The 25,398-nt window shown below is 41.2% G+C and overlaps 2 protein-coding genes and 1 non-coding gene across 3 annotated transcripts in view; 2 read left to right on the top strand and 1 right to left on the bottom strand.

Moving 5' to 3' along the window:
- CTNNA1 (catenin alpha 1) overlaps positions 1–2,455 on the bottom strand; it is a 329,686-nt gene extending 327,231 nt beyond the window's left edge. The window contains exon 1 of the mRNA XM_055554916.1: positions 2,330–2,455. The gene's annotated coding sequence lies outside the window, so the exon portion shown is untranslated. The remainder of the gene's footprint in view (positions 1–2,329) is intronic.
- A 153-nt stretch (positions 2,456–2,608) lies between these two features.
- HSPA9 (heat shock protein family A (Hsp70) member 9) lies at positions 2,609–18,936 on the top strand. The gene is made up of 17 exons (XM_055554927.1): positions 2,609–2,959; positions 4,285–4,343; positions 4,603–4,690; positions 5,677–5,858; positions 6,593–6,717; positions 7,652–7,725; positions 7,810–7,916; positions 8,523–8,685; positions 9,665–9,757; positions 12,800–13,009; positions 14,124–14,351; positions 15,218–15,322; positions 16,066–16,183; positions 16,841–16,935; positions 17,138–17,230; positions 17,413–17,553; positions 17,828–18,936. Exons 1-17 carry the CDS (start codon positions 2,879–2,881, stop codon positions 17,903–17,905), a joined length of 2,040 nt encoding a protein of 679 aa, XP_055410902.1. The 5' UTR covers positions 2,609–2,878; the 3' UTR covers positions 17,906–18,936.
- LOC129642579 (small nucleolar RNA SNORD63) lies at positions 13,409–13,479 on the top strand. Its single transcript, XR_008709832.1, has one exon. It is a non-coding gene; the product is annotated as a small nucleolar RNA SNORD63 (small nucleolar RNA).
- Positions 18,937–25,398: the final 6,462 nt, after the last annotated feature.

Genomic DNA, 25,398 nt, shown 5'->3' with positions numbered 1-25,398 from the left:
TTCTTCTGATTAACACTTTGTGGTTTTTAAGTGTATGCAACAAGAAGGAAAAAGAGCAAATTCTTAGGAGAACTAGTAGATAAAAGATGTGAAGGGGATGCAGTTAATACCAATTATCCCACTTGCCCTCCTCTGTGTCATATGCAAGGTAGGGATGTGAAATTTTCAATTTATACTTTGCTTCCATGTTTAATATTATTTATCATTCCTCCCTATGTTTCTATGTTCTTTTTTTGAAAATTTTTATTGGAGCATAGTTGATTTGCAACGTTGTGCTAGTTTTAGGTGTACAACAAAATGAATCAGCTATACAAATACATATGCTGCTACTGCTGCTAAGTCGCTTCAGTCGTGTCTGACTCTGTTCGACCCCACAGACGGCAGCCCACCAGGCTCCCCATCCCTGGGATTCTCTAGGCAAGAACACTGGAGAGGGTTGCCATTTCCTTCTCCAATGCATGAAAGTGAAAAGTGAAAGTGAAGTCTCTCAGTCGTGTCTGACTCTTAGCGACCCCATGGACTGCAGCCTACCAGGCTCCTCCGTCCATCGGATTTTCCAGGCAAGAGTACTGGAGTGGGGTGCCATTGCCTTCTCCACAAATACATATATCCACTCTTTTTTAAATTCTTTTCCCATATAGGTCATTACAGTGTATCCAGTAGCATTCCCTGTGCTATACAGTAGGTCCTTATTGGTTACCTATTTTATATATAGTAGTGTGCATACCTCAACCACAAGCTCCCAATTTATCCCTCCCCTCAATGTTCTTCAGCATCAATGTATTGTTTTAGTATACAAATATCCTAAAAATAGGAGTCATTAGACTGTCGCTTGGATGACTGCAGAAAAATCTACTTCTGAGGGAATTAACAAAACAAGAGAAATGAAAGCACTAGGTAGACAAGTAAGGACAATAAATAATAAATAAGAGTGTGAGGGTACTTCTTAAAAGGACCTGTATAACCTATAAACAATACAATGTTGGACCTTTATTTTCTTACTCCCTCTTCCCTTCTCTCTTACAAGGTAAACTCTTCATCTGTCTTCTTTCCCTCCCAAACTTCCCCAAAATTTCCTTCACAAGTCCTCACATCAGAATAGTGGAGCATCTTTCTCTTTTGAAATCGGACTTTGAGACTTAAGAAGTCACAGGCATCTTGTTATACAACCCATGTCCGCTGACCCAGGCAACAAGGTTTCCGAGATGGGCCTGAGGACCTGTTACAGAATACAAGTTTGTGTGCCTGACACACAGTGAAGCCAAACCAACCAAAACAGGAGTTTGGAGCAGAGAAAGGTTTTATTGCAGGGTCAAGCAAGGAGAAAGGCTGGCCCATGCTCTAAATAAATCCCTGAACTGAGAGCTTTTAGAGAGTAAGTTTTTATAGGAAAAATTTGGGGTGAGGGCTGCAAGGCATGTGACTTCCTTCTGGTGGGTTGGTAGTGAGGAATCTTGCCCTCAAGTTTAAGTTACCATTCTCTATCTGAGCAGGGCCTAATTCCCATAGAACTCATAAATACTACGTATATTCAGGTGATGTTAGTGGTAAAGACCAAGTTTGCCAAAGCAAGCAACAGGGGTTCAATCCCTGGGTCAGGAAGATCCCCTAGAGAAGGAAATGGTAACCCACTCCAGTATTCTTGCCTGGAAAAATTCCACAGAGCCCGGTGGGCTATGGTCTGTGGAGTCACCAAGACACAGCTGACCACACACTCCCTGAGGAGGAACCATGACCGTGCCCCAGTGCTGTGCTATTCTTACTTGACTATGCCTCTCTTGTTTTCGTCCCCTAATAAGCAATTGCTGAAACCTGCCTTTTGGAATTAAGGGTACCTTAAAGAAGCTAAAAGAAGTCTATAAACAAGCAACAGGGGGTAAAGAAGGGCTTTCCTGCCCAGGTGGGCCCCACAGGGGCCTGCTTGGTTTCTGAGCCTCAGTGAGGCCCAGCAAAGCTGGGCAGTAGGATCTTGAGCTCAGGTATGTTTTTCTCTTGACGGTCTGCACGATAATTAGCCTAAGGTAACCCAATGCTTTGTATGAACTTAAGTCTTCTTGAGTAGTTTAAAACCCAAGGTCCCTGTGGTAAAACACAGAAAAAATTCGCCTAAGGTCTCCATATGCAGGTTACTTCAAGTTACTGCAACAGCAACAGGCAGTCAAAAGACAAAGGACGAGGGTGAGCAACAAAGGTTTTAAACCCCAGGTTTACATTGAACAAAAGCGCAGGGCAAAATGGCGCCCTCCTCCAGAAGGAAAAGTCAACTCAAGCGGACTTTGCGGCCGCCAGGGTCTCCCAGGGAAACGGGGGTGGTAAGGACGAAACTCACGTGAGCTTGAGCACCCTATGACAGCGGTAGTCAGACTCCACCCCGTTTTTCAATACTCCCTGTGCACATGCGCTCCAGGCCGTCGGCGGGCGGCCAGTTGCGCAAGCGCAACAGACCCCTCCTCTCACGTAACTGACGCAAGGAGACTGTAATCTGTTCGCAGTTTCTCCCGTGTGACCTTGAGTCCTTCCTGCCTCCGAGGACCGGGGTTGTCCACAGTTCTGCCTTATACCGCTCTTAGACCTCCCGTCTCTCATGGAGCCCTGACCTGCTGCAGCAGGCGCAGAAGGACATATTGTTCCCAACTATCAGGCTTCGAAGCGTATTAGCCATAGGCCCTGCCTCCGGGCGCGTCATACAGGTATTCTCTGATCAGGCAGCACGGGCGGCGCCTCAGAGGGTGAGCGGGCTTCCAGGCCGCAGCGGTCAACCTCCGCCCCCCACCCCACGTGGTAGGAGGTTTCCAGAATCGCTAGCACTTCTGCGCCGCGCTGCCCTCGGCCGTCCGAGCGCCTCTTTGCTGTGTCGTACTTCCACCGTCTAGCAGCCATGATAAGCGCCAGCCGAGCCGCAGTATCCCGTCTCGTCGGCACCGCAGCCTCCCGGGGCCCCACAGCCGCCCGCCACCAGGTAAGGGACTGCCGGGCCCTCCCCGAGGGGCTCACGGTCTTGGGACTCAGTGCGGCAGGCCGCGCGCGGCCTTCGGGGTCAGAATCCTCCGGGAAAGAGGAGAGATGGAAAATAACAGTATTCAGTGTTGCTGATTCAAGGATTAATTCAGGGTTTTGCCTTTTTTTCTTTGCTGAGTCACACTCTTTGGGAGCGTCGAGTTTTATTTCACCAAGTAGCTGGTAGTCGTTCTGATAGGCTTTTTGATACGGATTACGCAGTTTGGGCCTTGAGGTCGTAGTCTATAGGGAAGGAATAGCTATTATAGTTTTTATTTTCGCTTACGTGTAGAAGAAGGAGTCTTCTAAAATCCGGAGTGTGCAGGGGCCCGGTTACTACGATATGACGAAGGAAGAAAGAGCATCCGAGCAATAAATTAAAAGTCAAGCTCTGATTTTCTTGTTTGCGAACATTTAATAGTTGTTGTCCCAGAATCTTCATCTCCGTTATTTCAGAAAAAAATAAGCAAATCAGGAAAAGGCCATGGAGTGATTGCTCATTATCGTGTAAGAGTAGAAACACATCTTTTGGAATTGTACTTCTTTGCGCTCAGGTTGAGTAAAGGACGACTAGCAATAGCCTGAGGTGAGAATGTAACAAAGGTCTTTGATCCTGATCAGAGGCCACTCCTGACATTTTTTCCCCCCTACTCTATATTCCCCCCCACCCAAACTGACTTCACAAGATTGCTAATTCTACTCCCCTTAAAGCATTAGCTTGGCAACATGGGGAAATGGCTCAGATTAAGTTAAATCTATATTTGCAACACACACATGTGTGGATCTTAAGTGGACACTGATGTGACAGTGAAATTGAGTAGTTATTTTGTAATGTATTTTTGCTTCTCCACGGGATGTTTGGCAGTGTTTGAAAAAGCCTTTGGTTGTTACAGTCTGGGTAACCATGCTACTACTAGGTTCTAGTTGTAAAGGTCCAAGTTGTTGCTGAACATCCTGCAGTCAACAGCCCAGCTCCCAACAAAAGTTTTGTTCAAAATCAATAATGCTGAAGTTGAGAAACCTTTTTTTAATGTAATTCAGGACAGTTTTACATGTACTTGTTTGTCTGACTTATTTGGAAAATTTATACTTTATTGGACTTGATTGCTGTGTCAGTACCATTATGCCTGTTATACATAAAATATCTTACAATTTTAATGAACTTTATGCATGGTAGCCACTCAGAATGAAAATCTCAAACATTCACATATTCTTCAGAAGAATAGTTAAAACAAGCCCAAGTTTTTTTATGTAACTGATGGCTGATGCAATTTTTTTTTTTTTAAGGATGGCTGGAATGGCCTTAGTCATGAGGCTTTTAGAATTGTTTCAAGGCGGGACTATGCGTAAGTATAATTTCATTTTCTTTAATAGATGATAAATATTAAGTCCCAGACTAATGGTCTCTAAATTTATGATTATTTTGTTCAGGGAAAAAAACACGTATATTTATTAAGAGAGTGTTCATTTCACCACAGTAGCAAATAATTGTTTTCTAGCAAACCTTCTTCAAGGTTTACCTTCATATTGTAAAATAAGTCTTTTTTACCACCATTTTGGAGACCACTGTTAACTCACCGTAGCATTGTTTTAAATGTCTTACAGATCAGAAGCAATCAAGGGAGCAGTTGTTGGTATTGATTTGGGTACTACCAACTCCTGTGTGGCAGTTATGGAAGGTAAACAAGCAAAGGTGAGCATAATTGGAGGCTCTGGACCATGTAGTGGTCGCTAGTAGACACTTCAGAATTCTGTGTCCATTGGCTTAGATAAGGGACATTTTAAAGGTTTTGTTTAAATTCTTAAGACTCGCTTGAGGTGCATCTTTGTGCTTAATTTATGCTGGTAATAATCAAATGGATTTAACTTCCCAGGATTTAAGTGTGTCCTAATATAGAGATAATAAAATTTTACCTTTTTATAAGTCAGTTAAACAAAAGTTAAAGGTGCAGAAACAGTCTAGAAGCAAGTGGAGCTCCAAATAATGCAAAGGTTGGGTCATAAGTGAAGAATGTTCTTTATTTCCTGCTGTGGTAGAGGCTCTTCCTCTTGAATCCTACCTATTCTGTTCTTAAAATCTTTATTCCCACTTGGTTCTCCTCAATAATATTTGAAGCACCTGGGTCTTTTAATCCTTTTTGGTGATTAAAAAAAATTTTTTTTTCTTTACTGCGGTGGGTCTTCGTTGCTGCGTGCAGGCTTTTTCTAGTTGGCAGCCAGTGGGGGCTACTGTCTGTTGCAAGGGCTTCTCTTATTGTGGACCAGGATCTCTGGGGTGCTCAGCCATCGGTAGTTGTGGCATACCGGCTTAGTTGCCCCACAGCATGTGGAATCTGCCCAGACCAGGGATCCAACCTGTATCCTCTGCATTGGCAGGTGGATTCTTAACCAGGGGATCACCAGGGAAATCTGCAAATTTTTTTTAATACCTGAAATTTTTAGCCGTCACCAAAACAAAAGTACATTTGATTTATATATATTCCTGTTTTTTCGGATGTTCTTAGTTGAAAATTGTTTCACTCTCAAATAGTAGTTGCTTACTATATCAATATTTACAGGGCAAGAAGAATATCCTCACTAGTACTATTGTTTAATGTTTGCTTTGTGTCTCATATAATTGATATAAAGACACTGGTGGTGACTGGAACCTTACTCTCTGTCCTACTTTGGGAGTTTTAGGTGCTAGAGAACGCTGAAGGTGCCAGAACCACCCCTTCAGTTGTAGCCTTTACAGCAGATGGTGAGCGACTTGTTGGCATGCCAGCCAAGCGACAGGCTGTCACCAACCCAAACAACACATTCTATGCTACCAAGCGTCTTATTGGTCGGCGATATGATGACCCAGAAGTTCAGAAAGACATGTGAGTAATAGTAAGATTGTATTTATTTGCAAAGGCTGTATAGAACAGTCTTCCTAGCAGGATGCCTGGGGACAGGCCCTGCCCCTGCCCAGAGGGTGTCTTCTTCAAAATATTCAATTCTGCCTTCACAGATTAGGACTTTGCTATGTGTGACATGATATATGAAGATTTGGCTAGTCATACCTGGACCATGTAAATTGGAGTTAAACACGAGACAGATGACATAGGCTCCATCTTGTGCTGATCAGATAGTTCAATATGTTTTCAAGGTTTATCCTTGCTGTCACATGTTATCAGTATTTCATTTGTTTTTATGGCCAAATAATACTCCATTGCACACATACATACATAATTTAATGTTTATTGGTGACATTTGGGTTGTTCCCACTTTTTGGCTGTTAATGAGTAATGCTACCATAAACATTTGTAGGTTTGTATGTGGATGTACATTTTCATTTCTCTTGGGTAGACATCTGGTAATGAAGTTTCTGGGTCATATGGTATCTCTGTGTTATCCAAAGCAGCTGCATAAGTATTTGGTGAGAATGTTCAGGTTTCATCAGGATGTTTTTAACATGTTAATGATTACTTTCTAAAGGATTTCATTAAGTGAATTCCTGAAGTTCTCATTTGTTGGCATGGATCTCATGGGGTGGAAGATGGGCTTTTATGGTGTATGGTAACTTCATGGTAGATTGTGCTAGCATGTTTTCTCAAATATTTGTGTCTTTCAGTAAAAATGTTCCTTTTAAAATTGTCCGTGCCTCTAATGGCGATGCCTGGGTTGAAGCTCATGGAAAACTCTATTCCCCAAGTCAGATTGGAGCATTTGTGTTGATGAAGATGAAAGAGACTGCAGGTGAGAAAGCTTAGTTCATATCTGGAAAAATTCAGATAACTGCATGATTACTCTGAGATCACTGGCTTCCTTATCTCATTGACCTTTGAATGAGTTTGCAGTGACTTTTGCACAGAATACCTAGAAATGGCAAAACTTCATTACTCTTTCTCTACAAATTGAATTTCTCTTCCAAGTTTTCCTAATGGTGGCTTGCATGTTTCTTTTTCCCAGAAGGGAAACCGAAAGACTACATGTTAAGTTTTTGTGTCTGTTAGGTAAAACTTATAACTTCCTGTTTGGTCTCAAATGGACCATGTTATAGCTCTTAGACAAATCAGTGTTACAGCTAGTGTTACAGCTCTATTTTATTTAGAAGATAGCAGGAAAATCCATCTTCGAGGCGTGAGGGCACGTTGATCCAAAGACACGAGGAGAAGAGCGCCCCAGCGGAGAAGAGCGCCCCAGCGTGTGGGGGGGAGAGAGAGAGCTAGCTTTGGCTCCTCTATTTATATGTTTATCTCTCCCTGGGCCTGTCCTATGTAAATTGGGCCAGCCAGGAGTGTTGTTTGTTTTTCCTGAGGTCCTCACTCCGGTCCTCAGACCTTCCTTTGTTCTATTTTCTGGGCTTTTTCCTTCCTTGTCCTTTTAGCCACCGCCATTTTGGACTCCTTTTCCCTGTTTTACCTACCTAACAGAGAAACAGTGGCTCTTTTAAGTCTAGGTCATTGTAGTTGGTGAGCCTTCACTAATGTGTTAAAGGTGAGATCTTGAGTTTTTTAAATCAGAGTGTTTTTCAATAAGATCTCTACATGTTAGGTCATATGCTAAAAAACGAATGGGTACTGTTTGTGATCTCAAGAGGATGACATGGGTTGTCAGGCTACATTATTAATTGTAGCTTATTTTATCTGATAGGATTCTCATGGTTGATTTTCATTGATTTCTTTTCCAGAAAATTATTTGGGGCATACAGCAAAAAATGCTGTGATCACAGTCCCAGCTTATTTCAATGACTCTCAGAGACAGGTGAGTTCAATTAGCATTTTTAGTCACAAAATAAATGGTACTTGGGACACAAGGGTGGAAAATGCTTTTTTTCTTTTTCTATAGGCCACTAAGGATGCTGGCCAGATATCTGGACTGAATGTGCTTCGGGTAATTAATGAACCCACAGCTGCTGCTCTGGCTTATGGTCTGGACAAATCAGAAGACAAAATGTAAGTTTGTGTAATAAATTTCCACTTAGATGTGTAAGACCAAGTTCACGGAATCTTGAAACCTATTCTCAGTCATCATCTTGATTTCTTAGTGTTGCGCCTTAGACTAAAAATGTACTGCCTTGATCTTTTCCCCAGGTTTCTATGGACTGTGTTTTTCATTCATTTCAAGACTATTCCTTTGATTACTTTTTCTCTCTTCTTTCTTTTCTTTTTAAAAGTACTGGCTATGGTTATTTGGCAACCCACTCCAGTACTCTTGCCTGGAGAATCCCATGGAGGGAGGAGCCTGGTAGACTACAGTCCATGGGGTCGCAAAGAGTCGTACACAACTGAGCGACTTCACTTTGACTTTCACGGTTATTTTACTCCCTTGGTATGCCTGTTGGCAAGTATTCATCCAGAAGTTTAGCATTTCATTTTAACGCCTATGTGTTTTTTACATGTTGCTGTAAGGACCATATGTTAAGACATATGACACTTAGGCAGTCATCACCTTTCATAATTATACCTGGGTGGGGGGAAATAGCCAGATTTATGTTAGTTTGGTGACTGAACTCTACCTGTGATGAATTTGTTCTTGAAGGCCTTCTTTTTTCTTTCTAGCATTGCTGTATATGATTTAGGTGGTGGAACTTTTGATATTTCCATACTGGAAATTCAGAAAGGAGTATTTGAGGTGAAATCCACCAATGGAGACACTTTCTTAGGTGGTGAAGACTTTGATCAGGCCTTGCTGCGTCACATTGTGAAGGAGTTCAAAAGAGAGGTTAGTTACCAGTGTGGTTAATATGTAGACATTGAAATACAGAGAATTTCTTTGGACTGCGGTTTGCTTTGTTTATATTTTTTCTCCGTTAATAGACTGTTGCATAGTCCACTGAAATTGCATTTCAGTTTCATGGGTAGTCTGAACTGTTCTGGTTATTGTAACTTCAAATTGTGAACAGACAACAATGAAAAGGATACAGTACCTGGTGTATAATAGTACTGTGGCATTTTATATAGGAAACCTGAATGTCTTTGGATTGGGGTATCCAGGTTTTTGGAGAGAAGTGCTAGAACCAATCCTCACAGATACTGATGGACAACTATATAGGTTCCCTCCACTATCTGAAAACGTCTTCCTTTGAGACCTTTGATAAGCTGAAATGTTGTGAAGCAAACAAGCAATTACCTTAGGCCACATTTTGCTAACGGATGCACAAAACAAAATGTTCATATGCTCCCAGATAGTTCAAAGCTATGGTGGCTTGATGCTCAGATAAGTGTAGTTACTGGGCAAGGAGCTTGGGGTGCACACTGCCTCTATAATGGCTTGCTGCAAAGCAAATGCCGAATATTAGTTGTCCTTTTTGCCTTTTTTGTAAACGTGAAAATCTTTTTCAGATTTCATTTGGTTGGCAAAAACAGGTGTTAATATAGATCTTTTATAAAAGTGAGGTGTGGTTTAAAGCAAGTTTTGGAAAATTGGGAGAATACCTGTATTGGAAAAGGAATTTTGAGAATTCCTTTTTTGAGCTAGAATCCTACAGCTGTAAAGAAGTGAGAACAGTTCATCCCTTTAACTCCGGACATAATATATCTTTTTCAGACTAGGTCTTTTTCCTGTAGGTTTTTAAAGGCAATAATTAATTTTTGCTTGTTTATAAAGGTATGGCTTTATTTTGTCTTGTCTACACCTTACCACTGCGATTTAAGTAGTATTCATTTTCTCATTTACACTAGTTATATTATGTCTTTGTTAGACGGGGGTTGATTTGACCAAAGACAACATGGCGCTTCAGAGAGTTCGGGAAGCTGCTGAGAAGGCCAAGTGTGAACTCTCTTCATCTGTGCAGGTGAGACATGGACAAATTCCAACAGCCTTGATGGATCTTTTCAGCCGGAGTTTACTTGAATAGCAAATTTTAATTGGCATAATATTGGTGAGATTTTTTTTTTTTAACCATATTCTGGTTGGTGGTAAAAAAACTTTTCCATTAACAGAATCATTGTGTTTTTAATGGGTGAGCTGAAATTTGTTAAGCACCAGATCAGGTTATGTTACAGGAGTCAAATAATGGTTTAATTGAGAGCTGAATGACATTGAATATACTTATTTGTGTTAAAGATAGTATTTTTAAAATCTAGACTGTACCATTATGCTAAGTCACTTCAGTCTTTTCCGACTTTTTGGACTTTTTGTGACCCTATGGGCCGTAGCCCACCAGGCTTCTATGTCCACAGGATCCTCCATGCAAGAATATTGGAGTGGGTCACCATTTTCCTCCTCCAGGGGATCTTCCTGACCCAGGAATCGAACCCAAGTCTATTATATCTCCTGCATTGGCAGGCGGATTCTTTACCACTGCACCACCTGGGAAAATCTAGACTGAACAGCGTGCAAAATTAGAATTACTAACCTGGAAGTACCAGGAGACTCTCAGAACTACTTCTGTTTTTATTTCAGACACCTTTTTATGTAAGTCTCTAATTGTCTTATTTGGATCACCAGTCTAGACAGTGAGTTAATGAAACCTGGCTGAAGGCTGGGGAATATGTACCTGTGCAAGTTTGCCTCCATGGGCAAACGCTTTACCATCTGATCCACCAGGGAAAGGTTGACATTAGTTAATTAAACATATCAATAAATGTCAGAAGTAATGTAGAGATTAACAGTTACTCTGTAGGTGGACTGGTAGAGATTAAGTTTCTATTTCATTATTTGCTATATGACTTTGGATGAATTACTAATGTTTATTTTCTTGTCTATAAAATGAGGATAATTAGCACTCCATTTCCCCTTAGAGTTGTGAGGATTTGTAAATTAATAGGTATAACATGCTTAGGATAATGTATAGTAAATAGCAAGTGGTACTGTAAATGTATATGTTAATTGTATTTTCTAAAAAAGGCAAACTTAGACTAATAATAGAGGAACTTGACAGGTAATTGACATAATTAGAGTTCCTGCAAGGTGAGTTGATCAGGAAAACATAAAGTGCCAGATAAGTATGAGGTGGTGGGGTAAGACCTGAGAAAGGGTCAGTGTGGCTGAAGTACAGACTAGAGGGGCAGGAGGAGCATAGAAGAGCTGGAGGCTTTACAGATTGGAGGATTTGGTGTCTTTCCTCAGATAACTACAAATCACTGAAAAATTTTGAGATGGGGCCGTGACATGATCAGTTTGGGGAAAGCACCCTGAGGTGGAGTGAAAAATGCGGGGGAGCTGTGGCAGCCTGAGTGGGTGTGAAAAAGTGTAGGGGGCTGTTAAAACTACACCAGGTGGTGAGAGGAAAGCACTTGGACCAGGGTGAGGTAGGGAGAGATACATGGTTCGATTTGAGAGAGAGAAGGGACAAAACTTCATGATGGAACTGGCATTTGAAGGTGGAAAGTCCTGGAGTTTTTCAGTTTGTAACTTAGAGCATATGGAACTGCACTAGTATAGTAACCACATATGGCTAAATAAGATTAAATACAATCTTAAAATATTTATTTGACTGCACTGGGTCATGATTGCATACAAACTCTTAGTTGCCGCGTGTGGGATCTAGTTCCCTAACCAGGGATCAAACCTGGGCGCCCTGAATTGGGAACAGAGTCTTAGCCACTGGACCCACCAGGGAAGTCCCAAAATACAATTTTTAAGAATTCCATTTCTCAGTTGCACTCAATTCCATTTCTCAGGTGAATTTCAGCTTTTCAGCCATGTATGACTAGTGGCTGCTGGATTGAGAAGCACAGGTAGCATTTCCATTACCACAGAAAGTTCTATTGGATTGCATTAACTTAGATAATTTTTTTTCTGATTCGGTTTAACATTGTGCAAAGAGGAAATTGTTATTGGTGTTCTTAAAACTATATCCAGAAGGTTTGTTAATTCTATTAAGCCTTTAACTGTCCAGGGTGCTCTACCTGAAGAAAAGTGGTTAAGGGTTTGCTCCCCTCAGTCTTTATTGCTTTTTGGCCTGAAGTTGTGAAGTTGGAGGTGCAGCATAAATTTAACTCTCTTCTGGGAGTTCACCCCTGAGACACCTGTTTCTGCATGTTTAATAGTGAGTTTTGTTAGCCTAACTATTCTTAATCCATGCCTTATTAGGATTTTACATTTATTGATAGTATATGTTACATGGTGTGACTGTAGCAGTGTTTGCTGCTCTCTGTGACTATCATATGGAGAAGGCGATGGCACCCCACTCCAGTACTCTTGCCTGGAACATCCCATGGGCGGAGGAGCCTGGTAGGCTGCAGTCCATGAGGTCGCTAGGAGTCAGACACGACTGAGCGACTTCACTTTCACTTTTCACTTTCATGCATTGGAGACGGAAATGGCAACCCACTCCAGTGTTCTTGCCTGGAGAATCCCAGGGACGGGGCGGCCTGGTGGGCTGCCGTCCATGGGGTCGCACAGAGTTGGACACGACTGAAGTGACTTAGCAGCAGCAGCAGTGACTATCATAGCAGTAGTCAGTCCTTTAGACATTTTTGTTGTAGCTTTTTTAAGCATCTTAGACTTGTAAAGCCCTGGTTTGGTGGCAGATTATTTGGTTCAGAGCATACATGTGACTTTTTTCTTAAAGTACAGTGAATTTTTTTAAAAAACTTGGTAAAAACAAAGTAGTGTGATTTCTTAATGCATGTTTTAATGGCAGGACAGTTCTTCACCTTCTGAACGGGGATTTTTTTTCCTGCTTCTCTATTCCATCCTTCATTATTATTAATAGATTTGTAGTGTTACTTCTGAGAAGATAAGAGGTTAAATCTTTAAGAGTCTATCTTTGGTAGCTGTTCGTTTAAAGTGTGTCTGATCCTCCCTGTGGTTTTTGAAATATTTTCTAGTGTGTAGTCTTTAATTGAAGTAATAGACTTCACAACTGGTCTTCCTGCTTCCCTTGCAGACTGACATCAATTTGCCATACCTTACAATGGATGCTTCTGGACCCAAGCATTTGAATATGAAGCTGACCCGGGCTCAGTTTGAAGGGATTGTTACTGATCTAATCAGAAGGACCATTGCCCCATGCCAAAAAGCCATGCAAGATGCAGAAGTCAGCAAGAGTGACATAGGAGAAGTGATTCTGGTTGGTGGCATGACTAGGATGCCCAAGGTAAGTACCCGTGGAATTCTTGTCATGGAGAGTGGAGAGGGCCCACATACGATTTCTTAGGACACAGCATATGCACACCATATGGCTTCTGTTGTGTAGGGACATGTGTGTGTGACCTTTCTACCACGTTGGCCTGAAAGGGGTATGAATTTGTGTACTCGCTAGAGTTCTAGTCTTAAAGAATATTTTTAGGAAAGGATTAAGAAGGGGGCGGATGTCTTTGGAGTACTAGCAAGGAGGACCCTGAACTTCAGTTTTATAGAATTTTTCAGAATGAAGCAGTATGAAGTCCAAGACACCTTAACATACAGCTTAATTAACTATCCTCTGTAGGCAGTTTTGGATATGTGTTTTGCAGTATAGTGTTTGGGTTTCTAATACCATCTTCAACAGAGATTTGTGCAATGATGCATTGTATCAACCCATCATTCTGATAAGACAGGTGTGTGGAAAACTAATGACTAAGCACAGAACATGTTGAAGGTATAATTCTTTATAGCTTGAATAGAATGATCTTGGGCTTTGATTTTCATAATTTTTTCCTTTGAGTACTTATGGTTAAGTAAATAATGAAAACAATAAACTGGGGGTGAAAAAGAGAGACTTTGAATCAAGCAGGTGTCTTTATGTTAACAAATTATCTCTGATGTTATATTCAAATAGAATTTTTTCCTAGCATTAGTAAACTACGGAGGGGAAAACATACCTCACATCAGCACTGGTACTGAATTACTGAATTACTACTGCTGCTTTTAAGCTGAGTTTTAGTTGATACATAGAAGAGGACTTGGACAATATCGATTTAAGTCCCCGTGCCTTCCGGCTTCTATTCCTAGTGTGTTGCTTGGGAAATCAGATGACAAAATTTAGGCAAATTGTTTCCAAATTTAAAAAGGCTATAAATGAGATATTCTGAGTAAAGTATGTGCTACCAGATAATATACTTAACTCATTCATAAGAACTCAACTGCAAAATAATAATTTGAGTAAACATTCTTGGATCTGAAGCAACCTATCCTGGATCTGGTGGGGTCTGTGGATACATGCTCTTCTCTCATTCTCAGGCAATTGCCCTGAGTAGCTAGTGACAAGGTTCTTTTTTCTTGGCACTCAGGTTCAGCAGACTGTGCAGGATCTCTTTGGCCGAGCCCCAAGTAAAGCTGTCAATCCTGATGAGGCTGTGGCCATAGGAGCTGCCATTCAGGGAGGTGTGCTGGCTGGTGATGTGACAGATGTGCTGCTGCTGGATGTCACTCCCCTGTCTCTGGGTATTGAGACCCTGGGAGGTGTCTTCACCAAGCTTATTAACAGGAACACCACTATTCCTACCAAGAAGAGCCAGGTAAAAGTCACCGCCTCCTTACTTTCTCACAGAGATACTGGATTCTGTGAGGGATGTGATTGTAACCACTTCTGTGAGCTCTTTCTAGAAAACTTTTCTGTTTTGCAGTTCACACTAATTGAATGTGGGTGGGTGGTAAGAATCTTGTCATTTATTCTCTTATATTCCTGGAAAAGTTCTCTTTACCTGTAAGGAGTGGTGGTGATATTAGGGAAGTCATCAGGTGTCTTCCTTCACAGGACAATAATGTGCCAGAAGGAGCCTCATTATTTGAAAATTCCTACTTTATTCTCAGAGGCAGTAAATAAAATGTTTTGGCTGACACTAAGGGAGTGTGCTTGTCTTCCCAGTAAATGATAGTTCTGAGATACCAAGCCAAGGGTTATTTGGACAGTGGGTCTTAGGTTTAGAATTACTTCCTAACTTTCTGAGTTTTGATGTTTTTATGAAAGAACTATGTATGACTCTTGCTATGCTTGCAGTGATATATTGCCACAACATCATTCTGAAGAAAAGTGATGATTTCCTGTGACTATGAACATAAATGTCCTTTCTCTGACCCATTTCTCTGGATGAGCATGTTTCAACATCTCACTTTTTATAGCTCCTCCTCTTGAGGCCTTATGTGCTAGTGCTGCATCTTTGTACAATGCGTTTGCTTAGCTGGAACAATAGCTATTGTATGCCCTTCTGCTGTCCTAATCCTACTCCTGTTCTCTGTAAAGACATGGGCCTTTGTTCTGAACATAGTGTACATTAGGATTCTTCCAATGTTGGGATGTGAATTTCTTCCTTTGGTTAGCAGTTTGTAGGGGGTAATAGTTTAATCAGGCTGCCAACCCAGCAAGTTTCCTTCTTTTCCCTAGGTGTTTTCTACAGCTGCTGATGGACAGACTCAAGTGGAGATTAAAGTGTGTCAGGGTGAGAGAGAGATGGCTGGAGACAACAAACTTCTTGGACAGTTTACTTTGGTAGGTATTAGGAATCCTGAATTTCATGCTCATGATCATTCTTTTTATGGTGAAGTTAAACTCTTCTGACTCCTAATATTATTATAAACTGCTGACACAGTTTTATTTCCACATAGCATTCAAATGAATGCTGCAGCCAGATAACCAGGGCTTCAGTTTTTACTTGAAAGCCTTGCCTCGCTTCTTGTGCCTTGGGAACTAAGTCAAGAAGTTTATAAGCTTCAGGGAAATGTTCATAAACAGTGATTAGAAGAAATATCTCTTTACTACTTTTAAAGACATTTGATACTGTTGCTGGTTTTTTGGCCACACTGCACGGCATGTGGGATCTTAGTTCCCTGACCATGGATTTAGCCTGTGACCCCTGCAGTGGAAGCACAGTCTTAACCAGTGAACTGCTAGGGAAATCACTTGCTACTAGCTTCTAGTCAGCATTGCTTATTGTTTCTTACGGACATGAGCAATGGAGAACTTTGCTCTCACTGTGTATTCTTAGGTACATAAAGCCATTACAGTTACTTGCTGCAGCCAGCCTTCACTGGTATGAGTGTTGTTTATTTCAGGCAGCAAGGAAAGTACTACCCTAACCTACAAACTCCTGTTTTTGTACATTTAAAGTGTAAGTTTCGCATGTTTCTCCCAGAAAACAGGTAACTTATTCCCCAGAAGATCATACAGGTTTTGGAAATAGACCACTGGACCTGTTGGTGAGAGGAGCTTACTCTGGTATTCATTTATTCTAGATTGGAATTCCCCCAGCCCCTCGTGGAGTCCCTCAGATTGAAGTTACATTTGACATTGATGCCAATGGGATTGTACATGTTTCTGCCAAAGATAAGGGTACAGGACGCGAGCAGCAGAGTAAGTTCTCTTATTTATTAGATTGTAAGAGTGAGGTAAGGGCTTCCCTAGTGGCTCAGTGGTAAAGAATCCGTCTGCAATGCAGGAGATGTGGGTTTGATCCCTGGGTCAGGAAGATCCCCTGGAGAAGGAAATGGCAACCCAGTCCAGTGTGCTTGCCTGAGAAATCCCATGGACAGACGAGCCTGGTGGGCTACAGTCCATGGAATCACAAAAGTGAGACTCAACTTAGTGACTAAAATAACAAGAGTGAGGTAAGAGACTTTGAAGTTCCTCTCCATTAGGAACTACACTCTAGACTGTGTATATCTTCCCCCCCCAGCCTCAGGGGAGGATGGTGAGTTCTTGCCCTCATTCTCCTTAGTTATCAGTGTCTCGTTATCAGGTATGGTGTTTATTCCCCAAAACAAACAAGCACTGAGCCTCTGGATTGCTGAAGTTTTTGGTAGGTAGGGCAGTTAGTTGATGTTTGTATATTAGGACCCTTGGTTTCCCTCTGCTTATTATAGGCCAGTAGGCTATTCCTCTTCTCCATAATTCACATCAATATTAGCTACTCTGAACAGGAGGATTCTTTTTCTTAATACAGTAGAGAAAAAAGCATATGAAGCATATCATTTTCCTGGAAAATAATGCGGTGCCTTCTTTTCATTATAGTTGTGATTCAGTCTTCTGGTGGATTAAGCAAAGATGATATTGAAAATATGGTTAAAAATGCAGAGAAGTATGCTGAGGAAGACCGGCGAAAGAAGGTGATTACTTGTAACTTATGTGAAGTGCCTTTCTTATTTATTCTCATATAAAAATTGTCATAGAATCCAGCTAAAATCTCTTAAAGACATCTCAGACCACAGTGATTTCTCCCTCTTACTGTTTATATTCTTTAACTGTGTGTAGCCATTAGCAGGTTGATTGGTAAGTCTTTGTTCATACTGCATTTTTAATTTCTCTTAGGAACGAGTTGAAGCAGTTAATATGGCTGAAGGAATCATCCATGACACAGAGACCAAGATGGAAGAATTCAAGGACCAACTGCCTGCTGATGAAGTAAGTCCTCTTTTAAAACAGCTCAATAAGTTTGGGATGTATTGTCACTAATGTCAGTGACAGTCATTTTTCTCTGGATCTTGATAGCAATTTCTTAAAAGTGTCTTTCTAAACATTCTGCTATATGTTCTGGGCTAAGAAAACCAGAAAAAGTGAGGGTCTGGCTTTGTTTTGGTTTTAAGTGCAACAAGCTAAAAGAAGAGATCTCCAAAATGAGGGAGCTCCTTGCTCGGAAAGACAGTGAAACGGGCGAAAACATAAGGCAGGCGGCATCTTCCCTTCAGCAAGCATCATTGAAGCTTTTCGAAATGGCATACAAAAAGGTATTTTGCTCCTAACTCTATGTAACTGCTCTTGATCACTTTCACTGATGACTGCTACACAGCCAGTCATGGAACTGGGAGTATTGGACTTGGAAGTAAACTTCCTGGTCTTCTTGAATACTTTGGGAGGGAGACGCGGTGAACCCAAAGGGAAGAAATCACTAAACCTGGGAGCGTGGGACAGGTAGGCTATAGCTCCTTCATTTTCAGTTCATCAGAGAACAAACTGTCACCCTTAACATTAAACAAGTGACTCTCAAATGCTTTCTTACAGATGGCATCAGAGCGAGAAGGCTCTGGAAGCTCTGGCACTGGGGAGCAAAAGGACAATCAAAAGGAGGAGAAACAGTAACAGCAGTAAACTTTGGAGTTGAAAGGACAACATGCTTGGGAGTGAAGGGATTTCCTGAGCTGAAACGGGCAAACTTCAGTCTTCTACTGTGTTTTTGCAGTATTCTATATATAATTTCCTGAATATGTAAATTTAGTGACCATTAGCTAATGATCATTTCATGAGTAACAAGTCCAGCAGTACAAAATTCACAGTATTCTGTCCCTAGCCTGTCATTCTTTTTCATTTCAGCTGCATGTAAAGTTGGAAAGATGATTTATTGATCATTCTAAAGAGGTAACATTGTTTTGTGTTGAAGTAGTCTGTGGGGTCGCACAGAGTCAGACATGACTGAAGCGACTTAGCAGCAGCAGCAGCCATATTTTCAAGGGGTGAAATCTCACACAGTGAAGACAGTTGGGTCTGGAATGAAACCATAAGGTGATGAGATCCTTCTAGTGACCTGAGTACTGCTGTACCAGCCTGTGTGTATGTGGAATTCCTCAATTGAGGCCTTGCAAAGCAAGCCTGCTGTGCCATGTTGGGAGGAGGAGCAGGGAAAGCTAGATCAAAAGAAAACTGAGCTAACTATTTGTTAGATCCAGCTTTTAAAACACAAGTCGCCCAAATTTTCTGAAGGCACACTTTCCTAGCTACCCTTTGGCCTTATGTCTGGCACCTGTGTCCTTGATGAGTGTTCTTTTTGATCCATTCTGGACTTTTTTAAAAAAATAAATAGGAAAACCATCTTGATCTTTTTGTCTGAGGACCTGAAATTTAGCTTCAGAAATATATGACATGAATTACATTTCCCAGTTCCCTGACCTGTATGGGATTTCCTAACACTAGCCAATTTCAATTTCTAACAAATTGAAAACTTGAGAAGGCTGATATGATAATCATTATCACCAAAGACGAGTCTGATTCAGGAGTTTCTCTCTAGCCCATCTAAGGTTTGGAGTGTTGAATGTTCGATCTTTAACCTGAAAATTAGGCCTCATACTTTTCAGGCTGCTTTCTGCTCTAAATAAAAACTTCAGAATTGGCTCATGATAATGAAACATTACGTCCTAAGGTGAGATTTCAGTGGCTTATACATCAGAAACCAGGTAATTTCTATAGTTCTGGTTTTTTACCCTCAGCGAGTTGTCATGTCCTACTCTTTTAAATGTAGGTCTAAGTATCACATGCTGCCAACTTAAGATCCAGGAAGGTGACTACATCTATAACTCAAGTTTTAGTAATTAATTTATTTTTAAAAAATTAAGGAGACTTTAACACCCTTTTAAAAGCTTCTTGAGGTTGATATGAGAATAGGCTCAAGTTTTCAGCCACATGAACACTTAATGGGAAACTTGGGGGATGTGCAGTGTTTCTTTATGAACTCAAACTGCTGTATATATGATGGTGGTTCAGTTACCCACTAGTAAAACTAACATCAGCACAAGCAGCCTTAAAAGGCAAAAAGAAATTTAAATTCAGATATAATCTTCATCTTGTGGCAACACATGCATTAAAGGTCCCGAAAGGAAAACTGGGATTATTCCAAGTAGTCTTCCCCACTTAAAATGCACCCCTTCTACACCAGAACAACACATGTGATCGGACCCCTTCTCCTATACTTTGACCTTGCTCAGACTGTCTTCTCCTATATTTCCAATTGATTCCTCCCCTCACTCTTTTAAGTAAGAACTTTGAGATTGTCATAAATAGCAGCCTTCAAGTCCCTGTCATTTCCTGTCCTTATCCACGGCAATAAACGCCACCTAATTTTTCTTTCCCCCATTGCTATGAGTTCTTTTGGTCCTCCAAATCTCTGCTTTTAAATAACTAACTCCTAAGGTAATGGTATTTTGAGGTGGGGCCTCTAGGAGGTAGATCATTCTCATGATTGGGAATAGTACCCTAATAAAAGAGGTTCCAGAAATCCCTGATGCCCTTCTTAACATGAGGACACATTATGACCTGGAAGAGGGCCCTGACCTGATCATGCTGGCACCCTGATCTCTAACATCTAGCCTTAATTGTGAGGGAAAAAATTCCATTTATAAACTACACAGTCAATTATTATTTATTTTATTCTGGCAGCCTGAATGAACTAAGGCCCACCCTTTTTTGCAAGTTTCAAGAAGCCAGAAACTTGTTCACTGTTACTTCACAACATTAGAACAATGCCTGTCTCGTAAGCACTCAAATCTTGTCAAAACGATCTCTCCCACTGTCCAAAACTTGTGGGTGATTTGCTTTCTCCATTACTTTTTAAGTTTACATATAAATTATACTCTCCATCTGTCAAGAGTTCTAGGGGTAACAAACCACACCCAGAAACTAAAACTTAATTGGTAAAAGATTAAAAAGAATTCAAGGAGAAATTAATAATGTTTACAGAACTAAAAGTGTGGCCTGAGGTACTCCTAGGCCAGCAAAGGGGGAGTAAGAGTGACCAGAATAAATTTGAAACCCTCTTTTATACTTTCTAGGTATTAAGTACAATTCTGTTGCTGACTTGAAAAAAATTTACCCAAGTTTTTTCTTAACTTTTAACTAAACCATTAGAAAATCTAGAAGAATGCTGTCATGAACACACAAAAACACCATTCAGATGGATTCAGTTAGCATTTTGCCACATTTGTACTTTTTTTTAACACTCTGCTCGCTCTCTACATGTTTTCTGAAGATCATGACACTTCAACCTACATAGCATGCTTAAGAGCAAAACATTCTCCCTACAGCTAATAATCAGGAAATTTAGCACTGATGAATTGGAGAAGGTGATGGCACCCCACTCCAGTACTCTTGCCTGGAAAATCCCATGGACGGAGGAGCCTGGTGGGCTGTAGTCCATGGGGTTGCTAAGAGTCGTACACAACTGAGCGACTTCACTTTCACTTTTCACTTTCATGCATTGGAGAAGGCAATGGCAACCCACTCCAGTGTTCTTGCCTGGAGAATCCCAGGGATGGGGGAGCCTGGTGGGCTGCCGTCTATGGGGTTGCACAGAGTCAGACACGACTGAAGTGACTTAACAGCAGCAGCAGCAGCACTGATGAACAGTTCCTTTGCCTTTTTGTCTTTTCATGATGTTGATTTTGTTGTTTTGAAGGGTATAGGCCATTTGTTTTACAGAAGAGAGCCCTTTGGATTCACCTGGTGATTTCCTCGTGCTCAGAGTCAAGTACACATTATTGGTAGGAATACTTTGTCTTTATCAGTGCCTCAGTTACCAGGGAGAACAATATAACGTCTGTGCTTTGCTCCACATTTCTTCATCATTAAGTTACCATTAATAAGTAATCTGTAAGGTGGCTTAATTTTAAGTATAACATTTATACTAGAGATTCTGTAGCAAGAAGGAGCAGTAAAGAAAAAAAGTTCTTGCAGATGATACATGAGAAGACTGGGAGTGAAAACAAAATTTGAAAACAAACTGCTTCAAACACCCTTCAGTATTTCAGATACCACTGTGACTCCATACTCCAGTCCTAAGGCTGTCTTATAAGGGGTATGTCTTTACTTTACTCTGGTATCAGAACGATGCAATGAGTGAAAGCCCTGGATAAAGGAGCTACAAAGCAACCTATATTCAATCAGTGAGGCCGACAATGTAGCAGTTACAGAAAGAAACACTGAAACAGCCATTTTAATAGGTCAAAACCAGTCAAGTACCAATCTCATGGTTAAACCTAATTACAATGTACCACCATCAATCCCATTTCTGCTGCAATAGGTTAGGAAACTCAATTTTCACACTAGAGAGAATACTGCAACTGAACCAACCTTTAATAATTACAAGTTTCAACTCACAGGAGATCTCAGGAAACAGGAAATGTTCCACTTAAACAACAAGCTCCTAAACAGGTTCTTGTAGCCCCTTACCCAAAAGGTAGATATTTGGGGCAATGGCTGGGAAATGGAGAGTCCACGTGAGTGACTTCAGGGACCCAGAAACCACTGATTATAGAATACAAGATTGCAAATACTATTTTTTTCTGGGGAAATAGTCCACTGCTCTTCACTTCTCGAAGAATGATTTCTTGAAGGAATCTGACGAAAAGGGGGTTAAGAACCATAAATTTTTCCTAAATGGGAAATCAATCTACCTTACTAGTCTAACTGCTGAATTCAAGCCATTACCCTTGATCCATGTCCCCCTTGCCTTTAGCCATCTCCCGTCTTGCCTTTCCATTTCTGTTATCCCTGATCTACCCTCTTTCATGAAGCCTTCCTCATTCAGCCCACACTGGCTGTTTCACTCAAATTCTTACACTCTTTATTTTTCAAATTTTTAATGTTCAGGAACTTAGAGCTTTTAATATTTTCTATCTTCCCTTGGATTATTTTGAAGCAAATTGCAGAAATCATAATTTTACTCTAACATTTCAGTATGTACCTCCAAAAGGATTATTCTATAAAATGTAACAATATCATGATCACATCAAAAAATTAATCCCTTAATAGCAAAACTGAATGTTCAAATTTTCCCAATAGTTTCATAACTTTTTTTTTTTTTTGGCTGCACCACAGGGCACACAAGATCTTAATTTTCTGACAAAGGATTGAACCTGTGCCCCCTGCAGTGGAAGCACAGTCTTAACCACTGGACCACCAGGGAAGTTCCGTAACTTTTCCAGCTGGTAACGAGTCAGGAGCCAGTAAAGCCCACACCTTGTATTGGTTGATACGACCCATAAGTCTCTCTTGAACTAAAGGTTTCCATGCTTCTTTTTCCTCCACTTTGCAATGTATTTGTCCTGCAACTTCTGACATCCTACATTTCACTGATTGCACTCCTGTGATGTCATCAACATGTTCTTCATCCCCTGTGGATCTGATTCAAGCTAAGCTTTTTGACAAGATTGGGTGGTATATACTTTCATCAGAGGGTATAAATTCTGGTTGGGTCTTCTATGATGTCAGCAGCCACTGATGATCATTACCTAGTTCTCTAATTTCATTAAAGGTATACTATGCTATTTTTTCTTCATTTTTTATATAGACTACCTCTACAGTGAGACACTTCCCCTCATATCAAGTAACGAACCTGAAGTACAGTTCTTATGGGAAAGAACTGGTTTTTAAAGTGAGTTAGTTTTGTAGTATTAATCAAAGGTGAGACCAGTGAAATTTCTTGGGTGTCTTTGTGAACTCATGCGTTTTAACTTGCTTAACATGCCTCAGGGGTCTTCCCAGCTGGCTGAATGGGTAAAGAATCAAGCCTGCAATGCAGGAGACCCAGGAGAGGAGAGCTCGATCCTTGAGTCAGGAAGATCCCTTGGAGGAGAGCATGGCAACCCACTCCAGTACTCTGCCTGGAGAATCACATGAATAGAGCCACCTGGTGGGTGGTCCATGGAGTCACAAAGAGTTGGACACGACTGACGTGAAGGAGCACACAAGCACACACGCATGCATTGTACTTTATACTGGCTTAATTTTAACAAGACCTCATTGGTAAAGGACAGTGTCTTCAATAAACAGTGCTAGGAAAACTGGACAACCACAAGCAAATGAATGAAAATGGATCACTATATTATACCACATACAAAAATTAACTCAAATTGAGTTAAAGAGCTGAATGTAAGACCCAAAACCAAACACTTAGAGACAGTAAGCTCCTTGACATCAATTTTGGGCTTACTGGATTTGACACCAAAAACAAGGGGGGAGCACACCAAACTAAAAAGCTGCTTCTGCACAGCAAAGGAAACCATTAACAAAATGAAAAGGCAACCCATTGAATCAGAGAAAATATTTGCAAATCATGTATCTGATAAGTTAGTTCCCAAAATACATTAACACAAACCAATAGCAAAAAATCCAAGAAAAAATGGGCAGAAGACATGAATAGACATTTTTGTCTAGACACACAGATGGGCAAAAGGTACATGCTGCTGCTGCTGCTGCTACTAATAAGTCGCTTCAGTCATGTCCGACTCTGCGACCCCACAGACGGCGGTAGCCCACCAGGCTCCCCCGTCCCTGGGATTCTCCAGGCAAGAACACGAGTGGGTTGCCATTTCCTTCTCCAATGCATGAAAGTGAAAAGTGAAAGTGAAGTCACTCAGTCGTGCCCGACTCTGCGACCCCATGAACTGCAGCCCACCAGGCTCCTCAGTCCGTGGGATTTTCCAGTCAAAAGTACTGGAGTGGAGTGCCATTGCCTTCTCCATCACCACGCTTACCTCAGCATAAAACAGAAAAGCAAGCCTGTGAGCTAGTCTAGAACACCTGTAAAGCCATCACACATGGGCCTAAAACAACACTATAAACATAGAAATGAGCAAGAAAAGAAAATCAAGGCAAACGTATAAAAACAAATTGGGGCAAAGAGAATGAAGTAAGGAAAATGGAGGGACACAGCAGACACCCAGTCAGTAAGCAGTATTTATGACTATTTAAGAAGGGCCACTACTAAGCACAGTCAATGGCACACAGTAGAAGTACAATAACTGTTATATAATGAGTGAACATATGGTAAAAATGACAAAATGGAAGCGATTCCATTCTGGGAATTCATTTGCTGGGGGAGAGACTTGCCCTGAGTCAATGTCCTCACTCTCAGCAACTTCCTTTCATTTTTCTTTGCGTGAGTTTCCCAGTCTACGAAATGGGAGTAAAAGCCCCATTTCCAAGGTGTGGATAAAGATGAGATAACTCGCAAAAAGGATTCAAAGCTCACACAAATGCAACCACCTGAGCACCCACCGCTGGCTTGTTTCATAAACAATCTCGGATTTATTAAGCAGAAGAAATTTTCAAAAATCCCCCACAACCTGCTCATCTTCCCCATCTAAGTAAAACTAACCATTTCAATACTCTGGGAGTCATTCTTGCTCTTTCTCCTCATCCAACCTATCACCCAGCCCTAACCATTCTAACCCTCAAATATCATTTGCTGTACTGTCATCACCCTAGTCTAAGCTACAAATTCTCTCTCACATAAATTACTAACCTTGCTCCAGCACACGCGCTTTTGCAATTTCTGAAATGTGTTATGCTCCCTCTTGACAAAGTCCTATTCACCCTTTGGGTTTCATTCTAGTTTTCACTCACTCCTCTTTCATTACACACTCACACTCCTCTGAAGTGCTTATGTTTTTGTGTAACTATTTCATGACACAAACGTATAAAATCATAGACGGCTATAAATCCAACTAAACTGAGAGCACCACGAAGGTAGGCACTGTTACCTGTCTGGCTCTTCTCAGGAAACCCGGGCCTGGCACACAGCTTGGGCCCAAATACCTGAATGACTCCAGCTGAGGTGGAGACAAAGTAGCCAACTACAACTCCAAAGTCAAAAAGACAGCTGCCCACGTTCCTTCAACATTCTCCCCACCTTCACTCTCCACAGCTCAAATCAAACCATTCAAGGTATCAGATACCTCATGTCTTCAACCTCAGGCAGCCCCTGCTTTCTCCCCTTCCCCATAAAGTTCCAGGTCCAAAGAGAACCCCTCTTAGCCCTGGGCCGGGAAGGAACGTGCTTCTTTTGCCCGTGCGGGTGTCGGGGT

The sequence above is a fragment of the Bubalus kerabau genome, chromosome 1, assembly GCF_029407905.1.
Source record: "Bubalus kerabau isolate K-KA32 ecotype Philippines breed swamp buffalo chromosome 1, PCC_UOA_SB_1v2, whole genome shotgun sequence".
Taxonomy (NCBI): Eukaryota; Metazoa; Chordata; class Mammalia; order Artiodactyla; family Bovidae; genus Bubalus; species Bubalus kerabau.
The sequence above is the reverse complement of the archived record's forward strand: the minus strand, read 5'-3'. Positions and strand labels throughout refer to the sequence as shown.

What these genes read in the sequence shown, in the direction of transcription:
- HSPA9 (XM_055554927.1), top strand. Translation starts at nt 2,879, where the DNA reads ATGATAAGCGCCAGCCGAGCCGCAGTATCCCGTCTCGTCGGCACCGCA. An exon ending in CCAGAAGTTCAGAAAGACAT is followed by an intron (nt 5,859 to 6,592) that starts GTGAGTAATAGT and finishes TGTGTCTTTCAG; the next exon opens with TAAAAATGTTCCTTTTAAAA. An exon ending in GACAAATCAGAAGACAAAAT is followed by an intron (nt 7,917 to 8,522) that starts GTAAGTTTGTGT and finishes TTTTCTTTCTAG; the next exon opens with CATTGCTGTATATGATTTAG.